Source organism: Helobdella robusta, assembly GCF_000326865.2.
Source record: "Helobdella robusta unplaced genomic scaffold HELROscaffold_8, whole genome shotgun sequence".
NCBI lineage: Eukaryota > Metazoa > Annelida > Clitellata > Rhynchobdellida > Glossiphoniidae > Helobdella > Helobdella robusta.
The window spans coordinates 5,873,693-5,888,188 of NW_008705459.1; the positions used below are offsets into that span (position 1 = coordinate 5,873,693).

The following is a 14,496-nucleotide window of genomic DNA, read 5'->3' on the forward strand; positions in this document are numbered from 1 at the left end:
ATTATCCTATATAGTAAATTATTTTATAACAATAAGCCGCCAGAAATTATTATTGGTGAGATTGAAAACTTGAAAAATGTTAGTCAAAACATTATAAACATATTGCGTTAACCAACATTACAGTAGCGTGTTTGATCATAATATCTGAGCGTATGCATGTAATGTAAAGGTAAACTTGTTAATATATCGACGTGCATTAAGTATAGATATACTAAGGCAGATGCTATGTATGCAAAACACTTCATGCGATGAAGAAAACAAACATATAGCTTCAGCAGCAACTGTATGTATGTTGTATATGTGTGTATAGAAACATGTATGTTGTATATGTATGTATGTATATTATAAAACGACCACGCCTGTTTATACATTCTATTGAACTCTTTGACTCATAAGTGTTAGCGTACTGTTTATTTTTAGGGATTGATTTAGTTCTCTCTTCCACTAACAAACCTTTATTTCAATGAGACGTGGATGTAATGTATTTCAGCCATCCTATCTAGATTGATATATGATAATTAATTTTGTGAGAAAGCTTCAAATTTTTTGTCTTGTTTCATATTTGTTCACTGTTTTCAAATAAATTGAAAATTTTGAAGTTTTATGATTTACTAGCTTTCTATGATGAACTAAACTACTTAATGATGTAGCAGAATTCGTTAATTTCCAGGTGTGCATAGCAAATGATTCGTCCACTTTAATAGTTATTTCCGTGTGATAAAAAAGTGTTTAAGATCACTCCTGTTCATATGAATCACAAATAATAATCAACTTCGTTTTACGACCAACATATTAATAACGTTCTATATATATCATAATAATATCCATGGTTCTGATGTCTTATAAATGTCTTTTATTCTATGGTTATGAACGTTAGTGGCTGCTATTCGTAACTACGCAAAATAATTTTTAAAAATGTAAAAATGTTTGTTCTTTGTTTGGTTCTTTTTCCTTAATAAATTCAATAATGGCGGAGCAGCGTGAGTGTTTTCTCCTTAATGTTTGTCATGGTCTTTTTTTTTTCGATTTTATTAAAACTTGAAATTGATTTTTAATTTGTGATTTTTTTATTTTTTCCAACTTTTACGTTTCCTCGGCAGAGTACATTTATGTGGCGACGCCTGCTGTGGTCGGCGCGTCGGCAAGGTAATCTATTCTAGTTATAATTTTTTATTTGAAAAACTAAAAATTTTTAAATTTTAATCACTTGTTCATTAAGCCGCATTTCTAAATTTTTCATTACTTATTTGATCTGAAATTTATTTATTGGGGAAATCAGTTATGCAGGTTACAGCAGTTACTCGCAAGCTGCGGAGACTGCTTATGTTCAGCCGGGTTATACGGCGATGGTCCAAGTGCCAGAGGTAAATTTGAAATAGTCTGCTAGTTTTATTTCATAATTTTATTTTGACTATCTGTAGATCAGTGAATAAATATCAAATTTACAATCATTTTATTCAATTGTCTTGCTACTAGCAAACTGGTGCAACCTATGTTGTTCCAAGCTACCCATATGACGGTCAGCTTCAGTTTTCACAACAAGCTCAGGCAGCTGCAGCTCCATTGCAATCTACCACCCAACCTGAATATGCTCTGCAAGCTGCTGGTTATGCTGCTCCAGGTTGTGTACCTTTTATAAATGTTTTAAATCATTTGATCTAACTTTTTATCCAATGTATGGACTGATATTCAAACATCTTTTTATGCAGATTATATTTATTTTTTACCAGCAGCAACTGGTTACAGTCAGCAACTGACAGTGCAGCAAGGAACAACAGGTTATACTCCTCAACAAAGTCAAGTTGTTTATGGTAGCCAGGCTCACCTGACTGCAGTGCAGCAAGCAGTTGCAGGACAGCAAGCTGCACTGGCTCAACAATCAGCTACACAAAATTTAACATATGCACAACAGCAACAACAGCAGCAGATGGTACAGCAAATGACAATGCCCTTAGCTTATGGGCAACAGCAAACAAGTCAGCCTGGTGTCACACAATATGCATATCAGCAAACATCATCTGCTTATGCACCCTCAGCTGCTATAGTATCACAGGTTTGTTTTTAGTTTTAATTGTAAAAATTTTTTTCTACTTCATATTTCATTTTTAAAGTTTTCTGTTCATTTTCACCAGAGTATATCAGCTCTACAACCACCAGCTTATGGTAGTACAACTTTGATGACCCAGCAAGCTGGACTGACATATGCCCAACAGCAGCAGCAACAAGCAATCCAGCAGCAACAAGCTTCACTCTATGCTACCCAACCGCCTGTCAATCAAACAAGTCAGCCTCCACCTTCTTTTAGTTATCAGCAGCAGCAACAAATAGCTGCTCTACAGCAGCAGCAACAACAACAGCAGCAGCAAGTTGCCACAGTTGTAGCAGCTTATAGTCAACAACCACAGCAGTCAACAGTTTACTATGGTCAACATTCACAGCAGCAACAGCCTCCTGTCATGCCTGGCCCAACTCAACAACAACAATCTCTTTCATTCACATCTCAAGCAACACAGCAGCAGATGTATCTACCTGGCACACAGCAACAAAACAATGTTGGGGTGCATGCGACAGCCGGTCAGTTATCATTAGGACCGTCTGGCCATCCTCCTGGCATCAGACCACCTCTCACACTTCCCAGTTTGTTGCTTCACATTTCATTTGCAATCTGTTTCAAATTCCTATTCCTTTAAAATCAAATTTAACTCCATCAGTTAATCTTGTATTTATAAATAAATGTATTTTTTAAGATTTGATTATTCTTATTAATAAAATTATCAATTTTTCTTAAACAGGGCATGGGGCACCTCCAGGATCAACCTTTCTTCAAATCAAGTAAGTTTGTGATGCAATTGCAGTTTTTCATCATTAGGCCATTTTACATATGCAATAAAAAGGATTCTATGGCATTTTTCAATGTGATGGCTGGCCTATCATGTTCATCATCGTATTTAATTTTGAGATGTTTGTTGGGTGTTTAAAGTGTTGGGTATTGCTTGGGTTTTCAATGCAGATCATTCTGCAAATGTTTTCATTCCAAACACATCCAATTTAATAATCTGCTGATTGGTTTGTGTGGGTGTTAAGTTTCCTTTCCAGTAAAACACAATTCATTAATGTATACATATATAATATTATTTCTTTGATTTTTCTTCAATAAGTGTTTTTTTTTATTAAATTAACTACAAGATCTTAGTAATTAATTGTAAGACTGTTTTGAATGTTTTCATCACACCTGCTGTTATAAAATTTAAAACAGATCTAAGTGGCTGCGTGTTTTATGTTTCTCAAAAATTGAATTGCATTATTCCTAATTTTGTGCAATAAAAGCTTTTTTAAATAACTAACAAAACTAAACTCAATTTCTGTATCTATATTTTATGAGAAAGTTGAACCTCTTCTAGTAAATAAGTAATGAGCAGCTATCTATTTTACCTATCCCTTCTTTATTTGGCTATTTGAACAATAATCATGAAGTATTGTGTACACTTTTTGTTTAATGTAAGTAATTTTTTCTCATAACTAATGTTTAAGTGTACATAAAAAGTTTAAAAATTAAAATAGTGATTACATTACATTAGAATGTAATTATAATAGCCACGATTTATTATCAATTAAATAATGCAGTACTGCATTCATTGCATGGGTTTTCTTGCAGGTTTGGACATGCAACTTATATTTTTGGTTTTCACTTGTTGTAGATTCACAGAATCTTTGGATTGTATTTTTCTCTTCAAACTTTTTAAAAATCACCTATGTTTCCATCATACTTTCCAATATATCACGTCATCATCGTTTTAAAAGAAGTTTGTATCATTCAACAGTTTTAATAGCATTCAAAATTTTATCATTTATTTATTTAAAGTATGAATTGTAGTTATCATTTTTCACCTATCAAGTATATTCCAGGGTTTTACCAGCAAATTGTTCAGTACAGAAGGACTCATTCTATTGTTATTTAATACATTTTATTATACATTTTCATCCATCCCAACAAAATTTGGCACACCTTCCGAGTGTGTAAACCAGTGTGTTGACATCCATTTATAAGTTGTCCTTAGTATTTATTGGTTGCAAACCATTGTATTGGTCATGTAATGCCTATTGGTCATGTATTTATCAGTTTATTATTCACTGTGTTTTCCATCATTTGGTCGGTTTTTATTTATTCATCCATCAATCAATCGATGGAGGATGGGATGTACAACTAATCATCAACTTCAACGGCAACAGCAGCAACTACACTGCAACAACATCACTTCCTTCCATCTCTTTATCCACATCATCACGTTTCTTTATCCACATCATCACGTTTATCAGTTACATCTTCAATTTATTTTTTGGACTCTATAGCACCTATCAAGTTTTATTATTATTATTATTATTATGACATCACCAACAAAATTACAGCCACCACCAGAGATTACAGGGAGTGCCAGCTAGGGGTTTTGGTGAGTGCTCTCATAAACATTTATTATTATTATTGTGTTATTATTATTACTTTTATTTATTTTATTATTATTTTACAGTCAATATTAGTATCTTTTTTATCATTATTCCCCCTCAATGTGTATTTATTTACTAATTATTGCTGTTAATGTTATTTTGTTGATTGTTTTATTTGGTAGTTTTACGTTGAGTGTTCGTTACCTTTTTCAATAATAAAAATAAGTATTTATTCAATATTATTACTACTATTATTATTTTTATGGTGCTTATTTAACTCTTTGCCCAATTGTAATTAATTATTAAAATATATTGTTCTTATTTCTAATTATATTTATTATATTTCTCTGAATATGGTTGAGTTGAACCCTTATTAAATTAATTACCTATAAATATAGTCAATCATCTCTGTAAACCATGTTAAAACAGAGATGCAATAACTATGCTTAGTAAAACTTGAATTATATCATGGAGTTTGCAAATAATGCGTTTATATTGTATTGTTAATGTTTCGTCTTTCTTAATTTATATACTGAACACTTTTCCATTATTTCATCTAAAGATTCTCACCACCTCTGTACCTATTTAATTATTTTATCCTTTCTGATTTCTGGAACATACATACTGTTTCTATTTTAAGAGAAAAAAATTAACTTTACTTTCTACTTGATGGTTTTGTTTAGCTTTTTTTAAATTCTAACGACAATTTTACTCATCAGTAATTTTACATATCGGTTTTTATCAAAGTTTTTGAAATTTTACAGTAGCTTCCAGAAAGTTTTTCAAGGTTTGATTGAGTTTCAGTGTGAAATATTCTTCAATCAACTTATTTCATCGGGGTTTCTAGTTCAGTGATGTGTTTTTTGAAAAAAGTTAAACATTATTTTGTTAATCATACTACAAAGCGCAGTGATATGGCAAAGTTTTTTCCACCTTCAGTCATAGGTTGCTTCAATTTTGTAAATGTGTGCAACATAATGATATGAGATCACTATAGTTTTGTGTATATATGTGTATATGTTACCTATATATTACCAGGTATTATTTCACATATAAATGAATTGGGTCGTGTTTTCATGTGTGAGCCCTAAAGTCTGTCAATTTTTACCGTCTATGTCAATTTTGCTGAATTTAAGGTTATTAAGTTTTAAAAGTATAATTAAGGTGAATTAATGAATCAGTAGTTGAATGGTGGTTTACATTTGCAAACTGGGTTAAACTTGTGTGGGTAAACTTATAGTCATTTGTCAGTAATAGTTTTAATGAACAGTTAATCTTTTTTTACTAGAATGACCTTCCAATGCAAGTATGAACAGTGCAGTGATGTATTCATTGCATACTGATGTATGTGTGCTTACTCTTGAGAGAATGGTAGTGATTGTCTATTTTTGTACTTTTAGTTTATTTTCTAGGTTGAAGAGCAGTTTGAAATTTTTTTTTTCATCCAAACGTTTTGGAAAAATTGGGAGGCTTTTTCAAAATGAAATCGTGTAAATAAATCACATTTCTTGATTTAAAAAAACTACATAGAATGTTTTGATATTCTGGTGTTTTTATCGGGTCTTAAATTTTTTAACAGTTTGTTTGGTAATGAATAAAACAGACGAAGTATAGTTTAATTGACTTCCTCATCACACTTACTACCGTTTCTTACAAAACTCTTTTCACACTCTTTAATGAAGTATTTGTATACCAGCATAACATTCGCTAGATCACAGACAGATATCATCTTTCATGATTAACTGTTTAATTTGTCAGGAGAGAGAGACCAACATCCACCAGAGAGTAGTGCAATTCACGGCAATCCTCTGCTGGCAGGCCCACAGAATAATGAGGTGGAGGTTCAGAGATTTCCAGACACAATCTTCATACAGGGACTCCCAGAAGATACAACTGAAGAAAAATTGGCCCAGCATTTTTCTGCTGCCGGTAAACTAAAGGTCAGTACTTTTTCTATTTCAGTTGCCTGTTCATTTGATTTAATTGCAGGTGTGATTATTTAATTAAAAATTTATTAAGTTGAATTTTGTTACCATTTTAAATTACACTGACGCAAGAAATATTTTTTTAAATTTCTTCAAACTAGTTGGATGGAAGAACAGGCAAGCCTCGCATTTCCATTATAAAAGACAAGGTAACTGGGAGGCCGAGGGGTGAGGCCACTCTTGGATTTCAAGATGCAGAAAGTGTTCAGACAGCCATCAAGATGTTCAACAGCAAGTGTTTCTCAATTTTAATTTGTTTTATTTATTAATTTCTTTTTTGATAAGTCTCTAGGCTTTGTTTTAATTATTTGTTGAATAAAATGATTAGCAATGGTTTTATTTGTTTGAAATTTTTTAATTGTAGTTAAAGATTTTCACGGACGAAAAATAAGGGTAGAGATGGCAAGTAGGAAAGTTCCTGTGGGACAACAGCCACCCCAACGTTTGTTACTTATTACTCATAAATTTGTTCAAGATTAAAATTTTCTGTAATTACTCATGTTTATTTAGTCTCTATTGGCAATTTTATTGACTTAGTTTTTGCATGTCATTATTTAATTTTATTTTTTTAACTTATTTGTTGCACTGATTAAGTTATACAAATAATATTTTTAGCTGTCGTTAAAAGAAGTCGACCAGGAGGTTATCACATTGATTTGTTTAAATGATTTCTGTAATGTTACCCATGTTGTTGGTTCATGTGCTATTGAATGTTTAGGTTTTTAGGTTGAATGTACTCAGAACATGTGCGTTTTTTGTGCGCATTATATCATTTAGTACCATTTACCACTTTTTACTTGCAGTCGTCTATGACTTTATAACAATTTATTTATTAATCCAACAGAGGATGCACTTGACTGGGTCTGTCCAAATCCGTCAGTAATAAGTTATTCATTAATTATTACTTTTAGTTTCATCCTTTTTTCTGTTTCTTGCTATTGGGATTTGAAAATTTGTCGTTATTTGGAAGGATAATAAATTTCTAATATCTAAAATAATTTTTCAAGTTTTTAACTTTTTATAAACTGGAGTTCATTTTTAAAAATTTACTTTATGTAGTTCCTGTAACAATGAGAATTTTTCTTGGAGAACAGAATGCAATCGTTGCAAAGGTCCAAGACAAATAAGTGATGGTAATCTATATATTTTTTCTTCATTTCAAACTGTTTAATTTCACTCCATCTATATCATTTAGTGATTTGTTTAATACTGTGTGGATATGTACTACAGGTTAAACCAAAGTTGATGCTTTTTTAAATGACTTTTATGTAGACTTTTATGTATGTATTGAGATTTTTAAGCTTCATATACACATTCCTCAGTTTGAAAATTAAGTACTTCTTGGTTGTAGGAAGGGTACAGTGCTCTGTTCATTAACTGTGGGGCTCATTGTTAAAAATGTGTTAAAAATAATTTAAAATATTTTTAGCTCAGTTGAAGCAACAAGCCTCTTTAAGAGGTCGCATGGAACTGCCACTCAGGACAATGCCTGCAAATCGTATGGGAATGGGTTTGAATCTTGGGGGTCCTAATTTGTTGAGGCCCAACAATTTAAACAGCATGGCTATGGCATCAATAAGGGCGAGGCTTGGAGGTGTGGGTATGGGGCTGGGACCACTTGCTGGCATGCCTGGTCCTATCAGAGGAGCTATCAGGTATGTTAGTATTGACACACTCCTTGTTTCAATTGGAAGTAGTCTTTATATGGTAAATTGTCCGTGGTAATTGTCCCTATTTGTCTTTGCAATTTTTTTGAAATAAGTTTATTTAAAAATACTTTAACATTGTTAGATGATTCAATAACAAACATATTCCTTACTTCAGAGGTAGGATGGAAAGAAGAATCATGAGGCCATATTGATTTTTACTTTTTGTGTTGTACTCCATGCAGAGAGGCAGCATCACATGTTGGAAGTTTATACCTAACTGTCACCCCCTTTTAGAGATCAGTTTGCGAAAAACTGAGAATGATTTTATTTACATGTTGAACGTGTTTTTGACTGACTGACTGGAAGTTTATACTTAACTGTCAATCCCTTTTAGAGATCAGTTTGCGAAATACTGAGAATGATTTTATTTACATGTTGAACGTGTTTTTGACTTGACTGACTGACTGGATTATGAATTGTATTTCAAACAAATAAATATGAACAAGCGAGTTTGTGTTGTTTTCATGCTTCATTTTTCGTTAGATCGATAAATATCGCACGTTTTTGCCTTTCCCTATATCGGCGCTAAATATTGCAACGTAAGCGTAATTTGACAGCGAGTTAGTAAAATTGAGTAAAGTATGATAGTGTGCAGTCTGAATCGGCTAGGTCGTCGACTGGTCATTTTCGTCTGCGACGCGCATTTAATTGTCAACGGCTTCAAATCAACTTTGACATGCGTTTATTTTACAAGTAACTCGACTTCCAGGAAAAAATTGAATCTAAAGAAAATTATTTTTTGAGACCAAATTATTTAAGAAATAATTTCAACTAGTACATTATTTTGTTTTGTTTATTTTCAAGCATTATTCGGAATTCCTGATAACTTTAAATGTATGATCTGGCTGCAGATCAACTCTTGATGGATAGACGACTTTAAGATTATTCAAATTATCAACAACTTTAACTTGTTCCACAATTAATATTTTAGGGGAGTTATCATCTGGCTGCTGATGATCATCTTCAAAGTCTTCATCTTTACCTTCATCTTCTATTTTACATTCACTGCTGGGTGATTCTTTTTCTTCACTTTCATTCTTTGCGTCCCCTGAGGCAGTTGATGTTATGTGATGTGATTCCATATCCTTGGTCATCGAATCCACTTCCTTCTCAATAATGACTTCCTCTTCCTGGCCTATTCCCATTTTCATCAGGTTGATCAATAGTTGGTCCATCACCTTTTTGCACACATCCAAATTATGGGAGCCAGTAACTTCAATGAAAATATGACGGGTGCTTTTTGTTACCTGTTTTGTTATGTAAAAGATGTTATTTTAATTAAGTTTTTATAATAAATATTAGTTATTAAATTCGTTACTAAGCCTGAGTTATGAATAAGCAAATCTTAAGAAACTTCAAGCCAACAAAAATATTAAAGAAGGTGAACTGCAGCAAAAGCTATGGCATGCAAATTAATATTTTGAAGACGGTTTTGTAATTTAAAAAACTAACTTTAGAAACATTGCTGTTGACAATGGGAGGAAAACTAATAACACGTGAAGAGTCATCTAGGACACATGGATACAATTGATCTTTCAATAAGTTCAAGTACCTGGTTTTAAAAAATGTAATAAGCGTGTTATAAGCATTACACTAATTTACACACTTTTTATAAATTTACAAACATTTCAATAATTTTCAAACTTTTCGCAAATTTACAAACATTTCACTAATTTTCCAACATTTTACTAACTTATGAACTCCACTGACGGTATTTCTTTTTTTCTCCTTCCTCAATTCTTCCGCTTCTTTCCTCAGACGCATCACCAAAACATTAGCTGTCACTTCTTTCAATTTGTTCAAAGGCTGAATCTGTAATGAAATGTGAAACAAAATGATATATTTTACTAGACTATTGATCATTGTGATGTATTTCAAATTTGCAACTAATTAGTAAACTAATACAGATAGTAGTACTTTGAGTTAGGTTGTTGTGATAAGGTTGTTTATTAACTTGGCAAAACTGTTATTGAAAGTGTGATGCTGTGTAAGTGTTTTTATGATATTATGTGTAACCAAAAAGTGTACATATGTGGACTTTGTAAAAAAAATTAAGTTATCAAAAAAATAGATGTCATGGAACAAAACTATGTTTCAAGATAAGCATGATTAAGAACAATATTTTCACACAATAGTCATGAAGTGAGTGATCTAAATAAACCTTGATAGATACTGGTTCCCTGGCATCATATATTAATGGAAACTTAATCTTTTCCAGATCATGTGTTGCTATTGTGGCAAGCTGTCTTTTCGCACAGGTCTCATCATGTAATCTAGTCTAATGTATGAAAATATCAAAGATTAGGTTAAGTATGTTAGGTTTAGTTAGAATATTTATGCCATCAGTAATGAAATGAAAATTAAAGTAATATATACCTGTAAAGCAATGAACCTCTTCATCGATGAGTTTGATTTAGAGAAATTTAAATTTCTGACTATGCAACAGACCATGTGTGGTCTCACACTCAAAGCTTGAGGCATTATTTTTACCAAAGTAGAGCCATTGATGTCAACATGTAGAATTTTTATTGAATTTTTTACCTCCACCTCTTGTTCAGCTTTTCCACCTTTTTCTTTGTTAGTCTTTTTAGTTTTGTCTTCCTTTTTTGCATTAGGATTATTTTTTTGTTTTTGTGTTTTCAAGTAATCAAGAATGGCTTTAGTGGAGCATTGGTTTACTAACTTCAGTAAACGTTTGTCCTTTAAATTATTTCCAGTACATTTGAAATCTTTCAATTTACCACAGTCAGCCATTTCAGCAGGAAGACTATCTAGTAGGTTATTAGAGAGATCCAAAGTTTTCAGATTAGGAAGCTTAGATAGATCATCGGGAATCATAGCTATTTTGTTATCATTGGCTGTTAAAGTCATAAGTGAGCCCAGTTCACGTGAATTCACACCCTCAGGCAGTTCGGTTAAAGAGTTGTGAGATAAATTCAACTCATGTAAATTAGTTAGACTACTTATGTTGATAAATTCAGTCAGTTGGTTGCAGTTGGCATTCAGTGTATGCAACTCTTTAAGATTGCTTAGTTCATTGGGCAAGGATGTCAGACAGTTGTTTGAAACATCCAAAAATTTCAATTTTGACAACAATCCAAGCGTTGATGGCAGATAAACAAATTTGTTGTTACGTAGAACCAGATTTGTTAAATTAGTCAATTCACCAATTTTATCATGAAACGATTTTAGACCGGCACAACTAATTTCCAAAAAATTTAGCTGCTTCAGGGAAAACACATTTTTCAATTCATCTAGTCCACCTTTTTCTTGGATCCTCGTCAACACGTCGGCACCAGTTAACACTAACTCTCGCCTATTTTCAGATTTCGCGGTTTCTATTTCTTTCCACATGCTTTCGATCGCTTATTTTATTATAAAATTTTTTATTATAAATGTAAAAAACTATGGCTTCAAGTAAATAAATTTGTTACTCTTAACGAAACTTGATCGGAAAGCTAAAAGTAAAAGATAACAAAGAATAAATTTTCTTAAATTATTGTTCGCATCATTGAGAGCAGTGTTATATATACTTACATGATCAGTCGTCATGTATTTCATATTTAAATATTCCTACACATAGAATAACATTACAGTATTATATAAAAATATTAATGTTTCGCAATCGCAAAATTCTTCTTAAGCGTTGTATTAAAAAGTATTTTAGATAACTTTGACGAAAGCTGTACCCCAAATTTAAAAAGTTTTGATCACAGTGATTGCGCAATCAGTTGTAATAGTGGCTACGGCTATAATATACAATTTGATTGTGAAATCTATACATGCTGAACAGTTTCCACCTGCATACATGCGCACGTACGTACGCTCCTTGGTGTATTTATAGATTAATAACGACTAAATTGTATCGAATATAACCTGCTAAAAAACATTAATACTTGGACACTATTCTTTGTATATGTTGACACTAGATAGATATCACCTTAATAGTGATAAAAGATTATTAACTAATGTATTTGATCCATTTTATGAGAAATTCTGAATCCAGGTGATATATGCTTCTTAGTCGAAGAAGGAATGTTTCATGCAATTCATACTAAAAACTGGGCCAATGAAGAATTGAACTATACACACAGTGATTATATAGAGCTTAGTCGGCTAGCTGAATAGTTGCTCGGATAATTTAAAGATATCTATTCTAATAATTTGTTTTCTTGATCAATTATATATGTATATATCAAATTTACAGTACTTATATATCAGCATATGGTTGAAATTAAGCGAATATTCTTTGACAAGAACTGAAATCAATAAGTTAATTAATTTATCATTTACTGACATAGAAATACATACACTTATGTAAACAAAGTCGCACGATTATCATTATATATAATTGTATAATCCTTTTTAAAAAATTCAAATAAAATCGAGTTACCAAAAAGAGCATAAAAAAGAAAATTAATAACATATCCCCCATATTTAAGAATTCAGTATAAATTAAGGCTTTGATTGGAAACTGAAAAATGAAGACAAAATAATAATGTCATTAAAAAATGAAAAATTTATCATTGAAAACATTTAAAATTTGGAGCCTACATTCTTAAATCATTTATTTAATGGGAAAATCATAAAACTGTGTATTCGTGTATGGGTGAGTGTATGTGTGTGTGTGTGAGTGTGTGTGTGCGTGGTGCGTGTGTGTGTAACATTGCGGCGATAAAAGACAAAATGGAATGAAAAGAAATACCAAATGAGAGCAGAGAAATAAAGTAAAATAGAGTTAATAGCCGATAATATTTTTGACAAATAAACTAACGAAAATATATACTTAAAACAAAAATAATAATTAACAATGACACCATAACGACGAAATAAAATGAACAACTAAACAAATAATAACAATAAATTAATTAATTAGTTAATTAATTAATTTAATTTAATAATTGAATACATCAATAGACGAAAAAATTATTCCTCTCTTGCCCAGTCAGCAACGTAGAGTCGTTCGTCAAATTCTCATAAACATCGTTACCTTTTGCGCGCTTTTTTACCTTTTCTTTCTCACTTCTAAAATAAATAAACAAAATAAATAATAATAATATTAGTATTGATAATAATAATAAAAAATAATGATGATGATGATGATGATGATGATAATAATAATAACAATAATAATAATGTCACCAAGAAAGCGTTTCAACGATCAAATAATAATTACAAAATACAATCGTAATAAAATTTTAATTTTTTTTATTAGTATTAGTAGTAATAGTAGTAGAAGTTGTAGTTGTATAGTAGAAATATTAGTATATTCGTAGTAGCAGCAGCAGCAGCAGTAATATTAGTACAGTTGTAGTAGAAGTAGCAGCAGTAGTAGTAGTAGTAGCGGCAGTTGTAGTAAAAGTATTAATAGTAGTAGTAGTAGTAGTAGTAGTAGTAGTAGTAGTAGTAGTAGAAGTAGAAGTAGTAGAAGTAGAAGTAGTAGTAGTAGTAGTAGTAGTAGTAGTAGTAGTAGTAGAAGTAGTAGTAGTAGTACTTTTATTATAATGATCGTTGTTGTTAAAGCCAGTCATTCACACGTACAAAAACCAAAATAACGAAACTGACATTTGAAAATGAGAGAATGTTGTTAATGAATGTTAAATGTAGCAAGTGATGTGATAATGTTATGAAAGTGTTGCAAAACAGTTAAAACATTATACAAAGAGTATTAGAAAAGTAAAGTACCATGATTTTTTGTTACAATACTATAGAATTAATACTACTCTATTATATGTTATAATTTGAATGGATGGAGGTATAATAAAATTTATACTACCTCAATTAAAACCGTTAATAATTATTTTCAATTTTACTGAAAATTCAATTTATTATTTGCAATTAAGTAAATTAATAACACATTAATTACTGTGGTGAAATAGAATTAAAATGTAAAATGGATATAAACGAAATATAAAGTTAGATGTCTATTGAAATCAAAATATAAATAGATACAATAAGACAAGTTCAAGCATTGCTGTTGAAATTTTTGAAAAAAAATGAAAATGAAATGAAACAATTACATGATAATGATTAAAACTTGATTCAAATGTCTTAAAAAGAATAAAAAAAATTATTAAAATCCGCCAAAATAGTTTTAATGAAATGAAATAAATTCTCTAAATTTGAACAAAAAATTTATCAATATATATATGAAGATATGGATAGGCTTTCGACAAAGCTGGAAATTGAAGACAAATCAATCACTTTTTTGCTGATGGCATTACAGATGCTATGTAGTGATTTCGTGCTACCAAATTACTGTTACGAATTTTTAATGAAGAAGATTTTATAAATATTATATGACTACATTTACTGAATAAAACCAAAAATAATAATTTGTAAATTAAAACAAAATTAAA

The 14,496-nt window shown here is 31.0% G+C and overlaps 2 protein-coding genes across 2 annotated transcripts; one reads left to right on the forward strand and one right to left on the reverse strand.

Moving 5' to 3' along the window:
* Positions 1-826: 826 nt before the first annotated feature.
* On the forward strand, positions 827-8,588 carry HELRODRAFT_189823 (hypothetical protein; the record flags this gene model as incomplete). The annotated part of the gene is made up of 16 exons (XM_009032376.1): positions 827-872; positions 1,101-1,146; positions 1,280-1,364; positions 1,477-1,621; positions 1,731-2,053; positions 2,133-2,637; positions 2,793-2,832; positions 4,408-4,448; positions 6,202-6,383; positions 6,530-6,659; positions 6,793-6,870; positions 7,044-7,070; positions 7,273-7,303; positions 7,488-7,561; positions 7,858-8,083; positions 8,253-8,588. The coding sequence occupies 16 exons, from the start codon at positions 827-829 to the stop codon at positions 8,287-8,289; spliced, it is 2,016 nt and encodes a 671-aa protein (XP_009030624.1). The 3' UTR covers positions 8,290-8,588.
* A 355-nt stretch (positions 8,589-8,943) lies between these two features.
* On the reverse strand, positions 8,944-11,491 carry HELRODRAFT_165911 (hypothetical protein; the record flags this gene model as incomplete). The annotated part of the gene is made up of 5 exons (XM_009032377.1): positions 8,944-9,384; positions 9,590-9,689; positions 9,831-9,949; positions 10,299-10,415; positions 10,514-11,491. 5 exons carry the CDS (start codon positions 11,489-11,491, stop codon positions 8,944-8,946), a joined length of 1,755 nt encoding a protein of 584 aa, XP_009030625.1.
* Between the last annotated feature and the right edge of the window lie 3,005 nt (positions 11,492-14,496).